This window comes from Brienomyrus brachyistius, chromosome 25 (assembly GCF_023856365.1).
Source record: "Brienomyrus brachyistius isolate T26 chromosome 25, BBRACH_0.4, whole genome shotgun sequence".
NCBI classification, from domain to species: Eukaryota; Metazoa; Chordata; class Actinopteri; order Osteoglossiformes; family Mormyridae; genus Brienomyrus; species Brienomyrus brachyistius.
Genome location: NC_064557.1, coordinates 6,828,007 through 6,845,974, shown reverse-complemented (window position 1 = coordinate 6,845,974; position 17,968 = coordinate 6,828,007). Strand labels below are relative to the sequence as shown.

At 46.9% G+C, this 17,968-nt stretch overlaps 1 protein-coding gene across 3 annotated transcripts; it reads left to right on the top strand.

The window, feature by feature from the left end:
- The first annotated feature begins 2,191 nt into the window (after nucleotides 1–2,191).
- On the top strand, nucleotides 2,192–13,064 carry melk (maternal embryonic leucine zipper kinase). Of its 3 annotated transcripts, none has more exons than XM_048996548.1 (18): nucleotides 2,192–2,338; nucleotides 3,456–3,546; nucleotides 3,637–3,722; nucleotides 4,074–4,190; nucleotides 4,330–4,473; nucleotides 4,554–4,622; nucleotides 4,955–5,047; nucleotides 5,835–5,933; nucleotides 6,019–6,087; nucleotides 6,477–6,575; nucleotides 6,849–6,935; nucleotides 7,187–7,315; nucleotides 7,515–7,655; nucleotides 8,470–8,719; nucleotides 10,237–10,327; nucleotides 10,805–10,964; nucleotides 11,689–11,792; nucleotides 12,671–13,064. In XM_048996548.1, exons 2-18 carry the CDS (start codon nucleotides 3,483–3,485, stop codon nucleotides 12,846–12,848), a joined length of 1,980 nt encoding a protein of 659 aa, XP_048852505.1. In that variant the 5' UTR covers nucleotides 2,192–2,338; nucleotides 3,456–3,482; the 3' UTR covers nucleotides 12,849–13,064. The 3 variants fall into 3 exon arrangements, with proteins under 3 accessions (XP_048852505.1, XP_048852503.1, XP_048852504.1); XM_048996546.1 differs by lacking the exon at nucleotides 2,192–2,338 and adding an exon at nucleotides 2,878–3,130; XM_048996547.1 differs by lacking the exon at nucleotides 2,192–2,338 and adding an exon at nucleotides 3,134–3,193.
- Nucleotides 13,065–17,968: the final 4,904 nt, after the last annotated feature.

Genomic DNA, 17,968 nt, shown 5'->3' with positions numbered 1-17,968 from the left:
TGCATCTATTATAGTTACTGTAAGAATGAAGGTAGGCAGGTCTGCCATGCTTTTTGGGATGATGAGTCATGTGACTGTCTTTGTGCTAATTTATTCCACCAATTATTTATCCCCTCTGTATATTAATGTAGCTATTGTTTGGACAGCATCCGTGGACTGGAGAGATCTTTATGTTGGACCTGCACATCAGTGATAACAGGCATCCACCTACACAAGATAGATAAGACAAGACGAAGGATTAGATAAGATAAAAGATAAGATTTTGTTGGGGGGGGGTTGGTTCTTTGTTCAGCAGCAAAAAAAGAGAAATTGGATGAAATATAAATAAATACAACAAAGGGTAAAATAGGTAAGTACTCATGCGTTTGTCTCTCTCCCACCAAAGCAGCATTTTTTTTCATTTGTTTATTAAAAAGACCCTTATCTCTTTTTGCATCCTCTCCAATCCCATTCACTCCGAAAGGGAAATTCCCTACTGAATTCCCGGCCGTCGCTGTGTCCTGTGGTTCTGTTCCTTGAGTAGAGCAGGATTTCCCAGTGTTCAGAGCAATAAGCAGATGGGGGGGGAGACTGAGAAAGAAAGGGTTAACTGCAAAACCAAATTAAGGTGGAAAAAAGTCTAGGAAGATGACAGCAATTAATCATTTCACCAATCTAATTAAAAACAACACTTTCATTTCTAGGATAATAAACAACTTCATTGCCTGATTAATTTCACTAGAAGATGTGCCATTTCTCAAGTCTGTTATCCAGTGTGTTTGATTTCTTTTTTATCCGTTTGAATTAGCCAGTAACACAATATGAGTTGCATTAAAGTACTTTTTTCTTGAATATCAGCTTGTAGGTGTTATAAACATGGAAATATGGGCAGAGGTAGTGCTATAAAGGATTGATCAAAGCCATTAAAGGACTTAAAGGTAAAGAACCTATTTAAATCCTCAAACAATTCAACGTGACAGAGGCAGCTGCGTATGTTGATGTGGAATGGGAAACGTCAGTAATGTAAGATGTAGTCCTGTAAAAAAAATATTCCTTCGAAGTTACAAAGAAATGAGTTATTTGATCTTATATGCAATATAATTTAAGGTGCTGCCCCTGGTTGTAGAAACGGCTTTGATTTCTGCTGAGTAGGGCTTTGTCACCGAGCAGAAGCAGGCCCACACTCCTCGTCCAGGATCTGCAGTACGCCTGGCCTCGTCTGGCTGCAGGTGACTTTGCCAGAGCACCACACTCGCTCCCCATGAAGCGGGGGGATAATGAGAACTGTATGTTAATGGGCTCTTTGATGGGACCACGTGCTGTGACTGGGGGGGGGGGGACCATTCAGAGGGTGAGAAGAAAAAAAATCAAACCACAGCTTGTTAAAATGCCCCCAGTCCCCAAATGAGAAGTAAGATTCCTCATCAAAAAATGCCAGTTTCAAGGGTCTCCTGTACACACACACACACACACACACACACACACACACAAGGTTTTATGTGTTTTATGCAGTATCATAAGAAAGCTGTAAATGTGTAAAAATGTGTTGTAGCTCTTTCTTTCATACACACATAAACCCACAAATCCTCATACTGCCTTTAAGTGGACAGTGATCCACACACACGCATGGACACGCATGGGGGGCTGGCAGCCTGGCAATCCAGGCCTCTCCCTCCTTGCTCCGAGCCAGCGGGAATGAGGGAGTGCTCTGGCAGCCCTGCGACCCTCGCCTGCCAATAAAGCTTGATGGAATTTGAATCTGGATCAGAGCGGAACAGACCTGGCAGCCCCTTTCTGACTTACCGCTGGGTACCTGCTGAGGCCAGGCAGCCCACTGTTGGGCAAACGTGTGGGGAGGGGGGGGGGCGGGCGCAATTACAATAAAGCACAAAAACAGCTCTACGCCCTGCTTACGCTTCCCATTATCCATTGGGGTATAAACAGAGGGAGGACCAGGAAAAAAAGGAACAAAAAAATGAAAGGATGACTTGAAAAATGAAGAACAGAGGCCTTGGAATACAACCCCACCCCAGCGAAATGTGTCAAGTAAACCCTGTGATGCCGGTGGAGCCGTCACATTTGCATGTGTTTGAAGCATCACAGGGATTCAGAATTAAAAGGAGAGAGATAGAGAGCGGCGCAAGTGGTTAAAACCACGCGTTACAGCCGGCCCGATGACATATCGGGTCTAAATCGGAGTGGGGAGGATCATCCAGCTCCGATCCTGTAACGCTCCCCCCGGGGGCTCATGGTGACGGGTCGCCGCTCAGACGCAGCGCCGTGTTACACAAGTGTGCGGAAATGCGAAGAAAGCAATGTACGCCCACGGAACTTTAATTAATTATGTAGACTGGAAAAGGTAGGACCTCGTTTTGCATTTAGTATTCAAGACAAAACAATACAAATAAAACAAAAAGAAGTCCTATTTTAGAAGCAAAAAATAACTTTACATGTGCACCCCATAAAACCGTTATTTTCATAATATGGAACATGACATGAAACAGGAATGCTGTTTCGCTGCTTTTATGTTTCTAGAGTTTGCTTTATTATCTCTATATTATACATTCCGATAAATATCACTGGCAGGTCAAATAAACGTACGAATAATTTATTAATCAAATATCAGTAGCATTTGGATTGAAGTTTTTTTAATGACTGTAAGCCTCCTAAAATGAGCAAGATTGCACATTGTAAAACACACAAAAAAACTTAATGTTCAGCTTTATCCTCAAAAGTGTCACGACAGTTATCTTAACGTAATCCTCAGTCCTTTTCGAAATAGACATCCTTCAATCGCATAAGGGGCATTTCCATAAAAAAAGCGAAGCAAAACAACCATATCCCAGCCATGCTCATAACGTTACAGTTTATGAATATAAACTTATGAGTCGCGTTAGACTGTTCACTCCTTTCTTATACCGATTATTGAGACATATCCGGGCACAGTTTGTAGTATTTTAAAATGTTTATAATCGGGCAATATTTTAATAGTTAATATTGATAAACAGCTGGCCGATCGCGTTTGCATTAAAGCCGGGGGGCGCGCGGCGTCCCACTGAGTCCGGAAGCCGGAAACAGGAAGTGCGTCACTTAGTGGGAAATTCAAACTTTTCCAGATCTTGGCCTTGAAACTGAGTCTGTGGATAAACCGGTAGGTGTGTTTTTTTAAAACTCCTTTTCATTTTTCCCTTTTTAAATAAATGGCGAAAAGCAGGTAATAGTACATAAGGTAGCTTACATTGTTGATATTTTGTTAACGATGGGTGTGTAGTCGGCTGTACATGCACGTTCGCGGTGAGGTAGCTTGTATATATTGTCTTTAGTAGAATTTTAAACGACCACAAACTCAGTGCGTGCAAATAAGTGACGGGGAAATTATCAGGAGTTGCATTGTGGTTACGCCGACTTTGACGGTAATAACAATAATAATCATTTTCCAGATGCGCTGAATTGATCTACATTATGTCTTGTTTCAGGCTGGACATTGACGCGAGTTCGGGACGATGCCTGCGGACAGTAACGCGGAGCTCCTCAAATACTATGAGGTGTACGAGACCATCGGCGCAGGTATGATGCCGCATCTCATCGCCGCACCGCGTCTCCAGCTACATTTAGGAGACTAACTTGTTTTCCTGCCTCTGTATATATTTTTTTCAGGTGGTTTTGCGAAAGTGAAGCTCGGCAGGCATATTCTTACTGGAGAAAAGGTTGCAATAAAAATAATGGAAAAGAAGGACCTTGGGGTATATATTTCTGATTAGTACTTGTATATTCTTTGGATGTAATGATAGCTATCCGTAATTGCTTTTTTCAATACCAGGTCACTGTTAGCCTGGAGTAAATTAGAACTCAACAGTAGGCACCCTTGGGAGAGATGTCTTCCCACTGCCGGGTGCATATGCGCTAATACATGCACGCACGATGAGAAACAGTTCACACCAATATTTCTGCACAAAAAATCCGTGTTATAGAGATTTTTTACATATGTATGTTCCAGACTTCCTCCATTTTTTTAAGTAATGGTTGTCCAGCAATTATTGAGGTGCATTACTGCTAGCTGTCATCATGAATGCCCAGCCTTTCTTCACCTCCAGGCGGACCTGCCACGAGTGAAGACAGAGATTGAAGCCATGAAGAATTTGAGCCACCAGCACGTGTGTCGTCTCTACCAGGTCATCGAGACGTCCACCAAGATCTTTATGGTGCTGGAGGTAATGCTCCCTGCATAACCGGTAGGGAAGCCCTGTGTCGCTTGACCGCAGACAGTCACGGGTGGTCGTTTTCAAACCGGACGCTTTTCTCTAACTCCATGACTTGTCTTGAGTCTTGTCCCCTCCATTCTTGGTGCAGTACTGTCCCGGCGGAGAGCTATTCGACTACATCATCGCCAAAGACCGCCTTTCGGAGGACGAGACCCGCGTGTTCTTCAGACAGATTGTCTCGGCGCTGGCCTACGTCCACAGCCAAGGATTCGCCCACAGGGATCTCAAACCGGTGGGAGCACCATCCCCCATGGGGCGTGTCAGTCTATATTCAGCACGTCTGCAGCGTTTTGACGTCCCGTTATCCTCCAGGAGAACCTGCTGATTGACGAGGACCACAACTTAAAGCTGATCGACTTTGGGCTATGCGCTAAACCTAAAGTATGTTAACCAATGGAATCGCCTGTGTTTTCCACTGCAGTCACGTTTTCTCTCTGGTCCCGATGGTTAATATACTGGCTAAAAACAGACTCCATCTGTTGCTTTCCTCCTTAATGCAGATTCCCATCTACCAGCCCACTTTCTAATCAATATCTATTTATTTATCTTTCTGCTGCACAATTTTTGTACTTATCATATTCACCACCTATTTCTTACCATCCCGAATGCTATGCTTATTTATTATTATGGAAATTATTCTATGTGATACTGTATATTGTCTATATTTGTCTTTTTGTGTGGTTCTTTAGTACGGATGACTGTATTGTTCACAGGGAGGACTCGGGTACGAGCTGAAGACATGCTGTGGCAGCCCCGCCTACGCAGCCCCAGAGCTCATCCAGGGCAAGGCGTACATCGGTTCTGAGGTGAGGGGTGCTCTGTCTCCGCTGAGCTCACGGGGGTGTTGGCTCCCACCCTATTTTTTGGTGCCGTGATCTTCTCAGGTTAGTATTAACGGTGTTAATAGGTGGCCAGTCCACATCCGGGGTTAAGATCGGTCTGAATGTTTTACTGGGTGTGTGCAAAGCTCACTCATCCAGCCGCACCCAGTTCAAACAGTCGCAGTATAAGCATTATAATAATTGCAATTGTGCCATGAACGTTGCATACATTACAGTTCACAGGAGTCCTACATGGATAGTAATGGCTTTGTAACCGGAAGGTCATCAGTTTGAATCCCAGAGTCACCATTGGGCCCTTGAGCAAGATCCTTAAACCCAATAGCTCCAGGGACTGGCTGACCCTATTGTCTCAACAACAAAAAAAAAAGCAGTACCAGTCAAAAGTTTGGACACACCTATCGAAATGATTATTTGTGCTATTCGTCGCATTTATAATAATTATGAAGATGGCAACATTGTAAAATAACATGTGTGGAATTACGCACTGACCGATAGACATTTAAGTATTTGAAAACAAATTGCACATCCTTTGCACTCTAGTGAAACACCTGCCACAGCATTTCATGTGACTAGGTCATGTGACGTGGCACTCACTCTACTTTGTTTGCGTGTCCAAACTCTTGAGTGGCACTATATGTTGTTTTGGATTAAAGAGTCGGCTAAACATACGGTGAATGCAGCAGAGAGATGTTGGATGTGGTCGCCGTGGTGACGCCCCACACCAGCCTGCTGCTAACCCCTGTTCCCTCAGGCTGACGTTTGGAGTATGGGGGTCCTGCTGTTCGCCCTACTCTGCGGGTTCCTGCCGTTCGACGACGACAACTGCATGGTCCTCTACCGGAAGATCATGGTACGGGACCCGTGCTGGACCACCCTGCGGTCCGTCGTGGTGCGATGGCTTATGCATCTGCATGCCCTTCCTGTGTGTCTTTCAGAGGGGCAAATACAGCAGTCCATCCTGGCTGTCCACCGGCAGCGTTGTCCTCCTCAGCCAGATGATGCAGGTAAGGGATCCTTGTTCCTCTCACCCTCACATTTGTCTTCAGACGACAGCAGATTTACCAGACGCTTTGATCCAAAGCAGCGTCCAATTTTTTGAGGAAACGAGGTCCAATTGGGGTTAAGGACCTTGCTCAAGGGTCCAAGAGTGAAATCTCAGTGCCGACCCTGGGATTTGAACTGCCGACCTTCCGGTCACAGACACAGCAACCTAACACCACCCTCCGATGTACCATCTACTTAAACGAACCACATTGCAATATTTAAATGTCCACCTGTCAATTATTTGGTGTTGCGCTTTAGCTTGTGTGTCACTGATTCCGGTTAAGTTTATAATTGCATTGTCTGCAGGGTTTTTTTTTATGTAAATGAAGTTCCTGGGTTCATCCTGCAGGTGGAGCCAAAGCGTCGTATAACGGTGCGTCAGTTGCTGGATCACCCCTGGGTCATGAAGGGCTACAGCAGCCCTGTGGAGTGGCACAGCAAACACCCTGTGAGTGTCTCTACTTTCCCCCAGGTGTCTGACAGTGGAGATCATTCAGTGTTCCCCAGTGTCGATTGTGGACTGTAGTCCAAAGTCCAATTTACTGTGTGAAGGTAATCAAATAAAATAGCATTATCTGTACAGGAAAGACGCGTAGTGAGAGAGGGTGGGGTTTTGCTATGACGGAATCGGGGTCAGCGCGGAGTTGGGGGCCGGGGTCAGCCTCGTGTCCACGCTGTCGGAGATCCCCGAGGCTTACAGCCTTCTCCCCGTGCGTTTCAGCTGGGCCACATCGACGAGGACTGCATCACTGAGATGGCGGTGAGGCTCAAGCGCTCCAGGAAAAGCACCATCCAGCTGGTGTCTGAGGTTTGTGAGCGGCCCCTCCTTCCACGTCTCACCACTGGGTGTCAGCAGAGCACAGAAAATGTACCGGTTCATTTGCGAGAGGCTAGATGTGTCTTGTGTAGCTTTTAATTATGAGTAATGCGTCCTTTCATAATTGGTTAGGATTTATTGCTCTTTGGGGTATTACTGTTTAAATTACAGCAGTTTTGAACATAGTTTTAGATATGGATGATGGGTGATTTAATTAATATTCTTTGACTTTGTGTGACTAGTGGAAATATGACCACACGACGGCGACTTACCTGTTGCTCCTGGCGAAAAAGCAGCGAGGGAAGCCCGTGAGACTCCGCCCAGACGTGCCCGTGGTAGACATCCCCATCTCTCCTCCGCAGGAGCTGAAGGTGAAGGTCACACCTGCCCTGGCCCCACCCTCTGTCTGTGATTGGTCCTTGCTATGTGATGTCATCCTTAGTGTTGCATCTGGACGTTACACCCTGTTATTAATATATAGTTCTATGTAAATTATAACCGTATATGGTTAATGACGGTGACGTTGACCCAGCCCAGGTCACCTTCAAAGTCAAGGTCTTGTGTCCCCAGTCCAAGAAGACCCTGAAGTTTGGTGAGGAGGCACCGTCGCCCAGCCCCCGTTTCCTGTTGTCCTTGGAGCCTCCCACCGACCGGCAGGAGAAGGACACCCCCTCGGCTGTATTCTCACCCAAGCCCCTGACGGAAAACCCAGTCAGTGTCCGTGTTGTCTTGTTGGTCTGCATCACTGCCTGCCTGTCGCGCTTAACTCTTTTCAGGGTGCTAATCGTGTCTGGGTTTTAGTACCACGTACGTTATTGGGTTCTCAGTTCATTCTCAGATCTGTATCAGGAAGCGAAAGAAATGTGTCAATGCAAGAAAATAATAATATTAATATACATACGGGGGCTGCATGGTGGTGCAGTGGTTAGCACTGTAAGGGGCGGCATGGTGGTGCAGTGGTTAGCACTGTAAGTGGTTAGCACTGTAAGTTGCATGGTGGTGCAGTGGTTAGCACTGTTGCCTCACGCCTCTGGGACCCGGGTTCGAGTCTCCGCCTGGGTCACATATGTGTGGAGTTTGCATGTTCTCCCCATGTTGTCGTGGGGTTTCCTCCAGTTTCCCCCCACAGTCCAAAAACATGCTGAGGCTGATTGTAGTTGCTAATTGCCTAAAGGTGTCCGTGTGACTGAATGGTGTGTGAGTGTGCCCTGCGATGGGCTGGCCCCCCATCCAGGGTTGTGTCCTGCCTCGTGCCCATTGCTTCCGGGATAGGCTCCGGACCCCCCGCAACCCAGTAGGATAAGCGGTTTGGAAAATGGATGGATGGATATACATACTGCATGAAAAGTTTTATCTCCTGGGTTTTATTCTTCAGTGTTCCGATTGGCAGGTTATAAAAGCTTGGATAATGGAGTTGCTTTGTGTTTCCTTCAGACTTCTGTTAGCTTGTATTCTAGTTGGTTAACCGTGACGGTTGTTTTTGTTCCCCTGTGATCACCACCGCCACCCTCTCACAACCCGGAAGAGGCAGGTCGGCGTCTCCGAGCAGCAGAGGGCCAAGGTGCACCCCAGCCCCGGCCGGGATCGGACCCACACCGAGAAGCACGAGCAGAACAAGGAGAACCTGACCATCCTGGGATCTAGCCAGAAGGACGGGGACACGTTTGTGCTTCCCGCCCCTCGCACCCCAGCTTCCTGTAGGAAGAGCACGCGATCCAACAAGGCCGTCCTCGCCACGCCCACCGGCTGTGGGCCCCCCGCCTACAGTCCGAATGGTGAGCTTATCCCTGGGGCTTTTAGTACATCCAAACTGCAACCCCATTCTAGTTAAATATTTGACTCTGTAAAACATCTTTTCATCGGTCAAAGAGATGCCAAAAGCTGTCAGTAGACTGAAGAGAACGTAAGTATGTGTTCTAGGGTAAAAAGTCAGTCATTAAAAGGTGGAAATGCGTGGTGTTCATCGGACAGCGACGATATGCACGTTCATTCATACGAAGTCGGAAGCATCGTAAAGTGTTGTAGCTTAATAGCCAATGCTGACTGCTCATGTGAGCCAGTAGTACGTCTCCAGCTTATTCGCTCAATCCGATTGGCCTCTGCGTTGCCCTGTGGGTGGCGCCCGACTGCTAAATGAAGGCCAATTAGCTTTTTGAGTTGTTGCGGTTACTGTAAGTAGTATTTTGGATTACATTTGCGAATAAATTGTAGTTATAATAAACTCATTTAGCCTGCCACTTCCATTTAAACTAATTCGTGTTTTACAAATTAGTATTTGTTATGCTAGGGTTTGTAATTATCAATTTAATCAAAGATAAAGAGTTTCCCATTAAAAACAGCGTAAGGCTAAAGTATGTTGTTAGTCATTAATTTTCTGTTTTTAAAACCACCGGCTTTTCTAATATTGGCTTAGATAAAATGTTTTATAAGGGTAGCGTCCTTAGCTTGTGGCTGTATTTAACTGAGTAAATGCTCTTTTCAATTTTCTCCTTGCAAATTGTCCCTCTGCTCCATGAGGAACGGGCTCCTTTGAGCGCTGGGGGGGGGTTCAGTGCGCATGCAGCGTGCCTCGGGTGTCCGAGGGTCCCTGCGGTCTGCTGGTTTGTAAACTCAAAAAATAAATAAATCTTGGTTAGTGTGATTTTGATTAAGGTTTGGCAAAAGCAGCCATATGAAGGCCGACACAGTCTTTTCTGTTGTGTACAGGAAATGCTTAATTGCTGGCGCATCAGCAGAAGTACCTGCTCTTTTATTGCGCAGTACGCAGGATGAGGATGTGCGCTAATGCTGGCACGCGTGGCTCAGCGTCGAGGAGGGTGTGACCTCCCGGTTAAGATTCGAATGAAGTGGGTCTACATTTATGTCTCCGCCGGATTTAGTGGTTTGACATTTTGGAACCGGCTCCATTTATTGCAGAAAGTAGGATCTCTGAGCATGTCGGCCTGGCTTTTCCTGTTCTTCTGGACGTCCTCTGCTTGCCGCGTTGACGTTTTCCATACTGAACGGGGGGGCTTCTTATGGAATCTTCACACCTACTGTTGAGCAAATGGGCTGTGAAATCCACCCCCCCGGAAGCCAGATCCAGGCCCTTAAGCTGAGTGATGACTTAATAAGATTCTTAGATCAATAAGGAGCTTTGGGGGGGGGGGGCACGGGAAAACGCAGGCTAGCCGGGCCCCACCCCCATCTCTTACGGCGTGGTTTTCCGTCGCTCAGTCACAGCAGCCCGACCCTCTTACCACGCATCTAATACCACTCGGTAATCCTCATGCACCCATCCGTGTCTCCACAGCCAACCGGGGCAGTGTCTCCAAAGAGCCTCAATGTCTAGACCAGAGGACCCAGGGGCTCCTGGAGGTGGTAGCCCTGAGCCCAGAGAGGAGGTAATGAGCCCACTCAAGCTCTTTGCTAGCTCTGGCAAATAGTTCCACTGTTTAGCCTTTGTGATGCTCTAGTTCAGTTTCTCAGCCCAGTCCTCAGGCCCCACATTTCTGCTCCCTCACAACACCGGAGCCAAATGCAGAAGAACACGGAATATCTGGCTTTTGTTCAAAAATATCCAAGTAGAGAGAGAAAAGGTTCTCTGAAGCCGTGTTTCCCAACCTGATTTTCAGGGGCCCCAAGGCGTTCCTGCAATTTTGCTCGCTGGAGGGAGCAAAAACATGGATTGTCTGGGGGTCCCATAGGACTGGGTTTGGGAAACACGGCTTTCCTTGTCTTCTCCCACCACCACCACCAATTTAGATGATCTGTAAAGTGCCATTTCAGACTGTTGGGTAGACACAGATGTAGCTTTCCAGTTTTGGGTGTGACTAATGTTCCTTTTGGAGCTGATATTCAGGACCCCCACACCCTTACAGGTCTCGGTCCCTAGACATGGCTACCCCCCAAACTGACAGTGCCCAGAAGCGGAAGGGAGCCAAGGTGTTCGGCAGCCTGGAGCGGGGGCTGGACAAGGTTATCACCATGCTGACCCCCAACAAGAAGAGGGCTCTGCGGGACGGCCCCCGGAGGATCAAGGTGAGGCCCGAGTGGCGTGGTCGTCCATCAGACCCAAATCCCCAGAATCGCGGCCTAGATGGAGTTTGTCATTTGTTTCAGGTATTGCAGATATTTGTTTGATGTTACTGTGCCGAATATGGTGGCGCGATAAGCAGCACCTCATCCTCGCAAGTTAGGCTTGGCCTCTTGGCTCTTTGTGTTTTCCCCACCTTGGCTTTCTTCCTTCAATCCAGAGCAGTGTTTCCCAATCCGCTCCCCGGGGACCCACAGTCGGTCCATGTTTTTGCTGCCTACTGGGACCTGGGAGGGAGCAGAAACTTTGGCTGTCTGTGGGTTCATGTGGACTGGATTGGGAAACGCTGCTCTATAGACATGGGGTATCAACTGGCATTTCTAAGTTTCTCAGTGTGAATGTGCCTTATCGCAGACTGACACCCAGTCTGGGGTGTTTCCAGCCTTGCATTCTGAGCTTCCTACTCGGGCTGCTGACGAACCTGCACTTGATAAGTTGTTGGAAGTGGTCAGATGGAGCAGATGACGATGTGATGCGGAGAACCTCCTGTTAGTCATACATTGGGACCTTAAATAACAGATCTAATCCTCTTGCAGTCTGCAGTTATAAGCTTTAACAGGAGGCTGCTGTGTGTACAACAAGCTACTGTGATCGTAATGCTTATCGATCTGGACCTGAGATGATTTCAGGCCAGCTACAAGTCTGAGGTATACCGTGCTCCCCGTCCAGGCCCAGTACAACGTCACTCTGACCAGCCAGGTGAACGCAGAGCAGGTCCTCAACCAGATCCTCAGCGTCCTGCCAGATAAGAACGTGGACTTTGTACAGAAAGGGTGAGCATCTCTGTGTGATGTGCTTTGACCACAGCGCCCCCTGCAGCTGTGCTAGAACATTATTATAAGCAGGGTTGCACGATATATCACTCCCGCATCATTGCGGTCTATGCATTTGCAATAATCACGTCGCATTTGTTAGCACAGCTTTGACACTTGCAGCAACACCCCAAACTTTTTTGACATGCAGGTATCGAGTTCTGTTCTGACTAAAGATTATTTTGGGTAATTTTCATCTTTACCGTTTTATAAATATCGTGGTACTACTCACAAATTTCGCCTGCCGCGATGTGGTATCATGCAGTCCTACATCATACGATGCAGTGTACATCATACGATATAATACATGCACTACTGGCCAAAATTGTAGCATTTTTGGCCTCATGCTTTAAAAATTACTACCGGAATACTGGCGGTAAAGTTCATAAACGGGGCTGCACATAACTGGTCCGCAATCACCTTCAGAACGATACGTGTGACAATCGATTGTTTGCAAAAGCGCAGATTTTATTTTATGTGCATTTGTACTGCTATGAAAATAATGTGTTTTTATCTTCATATGCTACCTGGACTTCATTTGCGGTATACAGGTTAAAATGCAAGGTATTTTCTTGTCATAGCAGCGCAAATAGCATATGATGTACAAGTACAAAAGTGATTTTTTTTATGCACAGCACCGTTTACCTGCAGTCAGAAGCAGTGTGGGATGAACAAGCGAATGGGTGAATGAGTGTTTACTTGTGTACGCAATTCATACAGGGATGATGTTAGGATTGTCATAGCGTTACAGGTGACTCGGGTGTTGTCTTGGCCTGAGTCAAGGTCTCGCTCGGATGTTCCTAAGCACGGCGATGCGATGTGATGTCCCCGTTGCGCAGGTACACCCTGAAATGCAGCACGCGCTCGGACTTCGGTAAGGTGACCATGCAGTTCGAGCTGGAGGTGTGTCTGCTGATAAAGCCAGAGGTGGTGGGAATCCGGCGGCAGCGGCTGAAAGGGGACGCCTGGGTGTACAAGCACCTGGTGGAGGACCTGCTGTCCACCTGCAGAGTGTGAGGGTTCGCTAATTTACCGTCCCGTCACGCATTATCTGTGGTCAGATGTTACGAATTCTAAGCCGCACATCAGTGTTTTCGGTCGCGACGCTTCTTCCCTCGTCATGTGATGCTGCCATTTCCTGTAACCTTTGGCTTCTCCTTTCCTGTTTTTTGTCTTTTTAAAATATCCACTAATATTGTAATATAAAGAATAAATTTCAGCTCTCGAATGGAAGCCGGTGTTTTGTTCCAGATTCGTCCTCTTGGGCGGTTTATAGCCGCCGTTTGATTGCTGCCTGGGTTGATTCATGTTCCTTTGATGCTCCCCGGGATCATTTGTGCCCCCCCCCCTCCCCTCCCCCCGTATCAGGTGACTCCTTCATTTGCATGAGGCAGCCTCTGTCTGCCTGTTCTTAAGTGGGATTTATGAGGGTCGTTAATGGGAACCTCAGCCTTGCCTCCTGCAGTTAAACTTCACGTCGGATGATATGGGCTTCGTGGTAAATTACTGTCCCATCCTTCCAGCCTCAGTCACGTCGGAGCTGCTGCTGTCGGGGGGGGGGGCCTGACTTTAATCCTGCCAGTGACATACAAAGCTAAGAGCAGCTGTGGGGAATTTAGAGCCGGTTCTGTATTTTATTTTCATATGATGTGTAATGCTTTGTAAATGGGTGTTTTGAGGTAGTGGTGGTGGGGGCAGTGGGGGGTTGAATGGGTTTCCGGTGATGGTGTCTTGGTGAGGCGGCTGGAGTTGAGCTAGCTGTTAGCTTAGCATCTTGTCAGTGGCATTACAAGGTGCCCGGGGTGAGCGACTCTTCTGAAGAGGCGTAGATCGTACCCAAGTTGCACTGCAAAAGCTGGAAATAAGTGGGTGAAGTTCGTCGTGCCGGAATTTGGTCTTGAAACTTTGCATTGCACCCAAGTGATCTTATTTGTGTGGATTCAGGTGATGGGTTAATGGTTCATGGTGTGAGAGCTTCTCACTCTTGGTGGCTCTTTGGAGTCTCTCTTCAGTTGGTCCACTTTTTTTTTTTAATCCTAGTGTAACGCTGACTTTGGGGTACTTCAGCGTTATCTTTATTTCAGGCCGTGGGTACAGAGACGACGCGGAGACAACGTATTGTGCTGAACATGGAAGACTGACTTCCCCCCTTTTTTTCGCGCCCATATATACAAATAGTACCGGCTCCTAACCACAAGAACACTATTGCTCCGCTCCCAAAGCGTCATATAGTTCCCTTATCTTTAGGTACTCTAAAAAGAATCAAAACTAAAATAAACATGAAATTATAAAGTAATTAATCTTAATGAAAATGAAATATCCTCTTACATTAGTATCATTCATCGGTGCAGCAGGTTTGGTTTTGAGTCCTTAACTCTAAAGCTTATATGAGATGCTATCAGGCAAGGATTTTAGTTAAATTTATATGCAGTTTCTTAGTAAAGAACCCGAGGAATCGAAGAAGCTAAACGTCACTTGACGAGCTATTTATTTCGTAAAAGCAATTTTACGAAATATTCCACATCCAGTATTCCATCTGGGATGATACTCGATTCGTTCCCTCGAACATTACTCTGCCTTAAAAACCTATTAAGATGTCCTTATTTTTTTTTCATAATTACTTGCAAAAAGTTGATGTCGTTGAATGAACTTGCCTATGAACAACTAATGATCTATTTTTAACTTGCAAAACCTGGAGAAGGAGTACTTTTTATATCTAAATGGTTCCTATTCCCCATCTGCATAGACGCTAGGAACTGTAATGTGCTGTGGATAGTTGGTAGAATTTATAAAGATTTATTTCATTAGGCGGGACTTGATTAGCATAAAGACTGGACTGACGCACTCAGGCATAGAATTAAAAACCTTAATTATGTTGTCATAGTATCTTCCTGCTCTCTGCCGCCAACCATCCCACCCATATGTTCTAGTCGTCGTTGAGAAACTGGAGCTGGGAAAAAAGTGCTGCTTGCACATGGTTTTGTAGAGATGAACGCTAATAAACATCAGGAGTAATGCGGAGAAAGTGCCAAGTTCTGGGGTCTGCAGACAAAAAGGCATGAGGTAGGAGAGAGCCGGCTGTAAACTGGGCCGCCTTCAGCTTTTACCCCAGACTCCTGCAATGCACTGTGGGCCAATAGACCCGTTCATTAAAAATCACCGAAGGACGAGTAAAAATAAAAGACCGTGTCCAGTTATCATTGACCGTTTTATGTCGTCTCTCTTTGTCTGGTATGAGCTCAGAAGGATTTGAGCTCCAGCCAGCCAATCAAAATATGCGAATGAAGCAAAGTGTATTATGTTACGGAGAAGCACAACGTATGTTTGTTTGCATTATAAAGCAAAGAAATTATTCGACGTAGAAAATAAACAATAGGAGGAATGAACACGGAGGGCTGTCAGGTTACAGTTCCAGCCCATCGTTCACTGCGATTCTAATATAAATATGGATAGTTTTGTGCTGTGCTTAATGGCGTTTTTATGTATGCGATTGAAAGCTTTTGTGGGGCGCTGCAGTGGGGGAGGGGCGACTTTACGGCCATGGAGGGGGAGGCAGGATACTTGCATAAGCTATTAAGGTTGGTGCTGATCAGATGGCGGTTGAAAGAGCCAAAGTGAATTCAGTGAGAATAGCATCTTTAATGGCGCTGATTTAGAACCTCGTTTTTAACGTCTGATCCCTTCGGCGACCCCCCCATACACCCCCATCTTCCTTGGCCCACCAGTGCTGCGTCCATTCAGTGTTCAGTCTTACCGCCAGTCCTTGCAAACCCAGAGCAGTCTTTTGCTTTACTTGGCTTTTCTCATACGACCTACATAACCTCCTTCGCACTTAAAGCTCGCTTTCTATACGCACGGACAACTCTCTCCGTTTCTCGGCCGCCCTCTGTTTCTATCATGTCTAACACGGCCGGCCGGAGGTAACTCAGCTCCCTGCAGGGGGTGTTCTGTCCTCGCGAACTTGTCAAGCCTCCTTGCCTCGTAACGGACTCGGAAGACACCCAGGGAGCTATTAGGTGGCCCCGCCCTGACTGACCAATGAACATTTCTGTAGCTAGTGCCAGTCCACATGTGTAGGGTGGTGTTTGCGAATCTGGTCCTCAGGGATGCGCAGACATTGCGGTTTTTGCTGAAATGTGGACTGTGGGGCAGGGAGAACGGAGGGAGCAAAAACATGGACCGTCTGTAGGTCGCCGAGGACCGGACTGGGAGACACTGGCATAGGGTGTCAGGAGGTTCAGCCTGACACAAGCTGAACGCACAGCTAAGCGGCAGCTTAGCGCGTAGATCTCTCTGTGTGTGAGGCAGGTTCCGCTTTCCCTGCTGACAGCTCGAGGTCTCTTATCCTTCCTTTAATTGGTCCTCAGATGGCTCTCTGTAGACAGGCTCATTCATCACAGGCCTGTACAGCTAGATAATCCCACAGGGGGAGGAAGGGAGTCGCCGTGGTGATGGGGGTGGGGCATTTGTGCCGCTTATACATGTCAGATGCAGGTGGGCGGATGAAGGAGCGGACTGGGCCCACGGACACGCGCAACACGGCGAGCCGTTAATGAAGCTATTAGTCTAACAAGCCGGACACGGCCCCGGCACTGGGGGGGGCCACAATGCCACAATGTCTCTAAAGCTTTTTGTCGTCTTTTTTTTTGCTGGGACGAGTGGTGTGTCATTCCCAGCCTGTAACAGCTTTTCATCTGAGGAGAGAGTCCACACAGGGCAACGATCTGCTAGAATTATAAGCATTTTTCTCAGATCGGTTTGAGTTAAGTACACTCCTCTATTTAATATATATATATATATATTTTAATCTGATGTTAAATTTTTTTTTTAATTCGTTCTTGATTTTCCCCAGCTTAACAAGTCAGTCAGATAATCTAGCATCAGTTTTTATAGCATGCAGCCTGATCAAAATCAATTATCCAAATCTTGCACAGCATAAAACCTTTATTTAATTTTACATTTACACATTTCACATACATGTGGGTATTCCTCAACCACTAAAAAAAATTTTCTTTCATTTGTTGTGTATATGCATGTGTGTGTCTCACGTTGGGTTATATAAGCATTTGGATTTTGACGGGTGGATTTTCCTTTTTTTAATAATCACATGCACATAAGCACATTTTTGTTCATATGTGTGTTTCACCCGATACATAGGCATTGAAAATAATGTGATGAAATTCATGGTTATACAATGCATATGGACCCGAGCGTGATGATGGTGGAGAATTTATTCCTGATGATTTCCCATCCAGTGAGCAGCCCCGCACTGGTGGTGACGGTAACGTCAGTGTATGGCTGCATCAGCACCTTCTTCCATGTGTCAGTCTGCTACGCTCTGATCCTGGTCAGGGCTGCAAGGCAGTACATTCACTCATTGTATCATAAGCGTTTTATCCCTGGCTGACTGTACCAAGCCAGGAAAATCGTGATGCTTATGTTCACGTTAAAAAGGAATTCTACTGGATGTATATCAGGGTGCGGAATGACGTTCCAGAAAGGGAGGCTGCTTACAGACTGAAGTCCCGGTCACGGGTCAGTACACTCCGGCGATGCTGACCGCAGCCTGTGGATCCAAAGCAGCTGGAGCCCAAGGGCCTGCCAGATGTTGGCCGGCTCCTTGGCATCCCATGAGCCATTGGGGCGCTCGACTCTGCCAAGGCTCCGCGGTCACCCAGCCAAGTGCCCCGTCCAGCTGGGCGCCGCGGTGTCGAGTGACGGCCATGGAGCTGATCCCGGAATGTGGCTCCCCTCCCAAAAAGGAAGACCCGGTATCCTACGCCGCCGCCTAAGCCTGATACGGCAGGCGTCCAGATACGCTGCTAATGTATATTCGTGCCACGTGGTCATGGCTGGCGTTAAATGGCCAGCGGGGGTGTGAGCAGCCAGTGAATTTACACTGCGTGGATTAATGCGGTGGTGACATTATGCAGTACTTGCTCTGCTCACTGAATCACTCAAATATCAAAACAGTAAAGGGCTCCTTCACTGCCCATTTCAATGAATGTAAGCAGAAGCATATATACACAACCCTGAATAGGATATGTGGTTACAGAAGATGGACGGATGGATGGATGGATGGATGACACACACATACATGTACTCTGTACGTCTCACACCGAAAGTCACAGAATCTG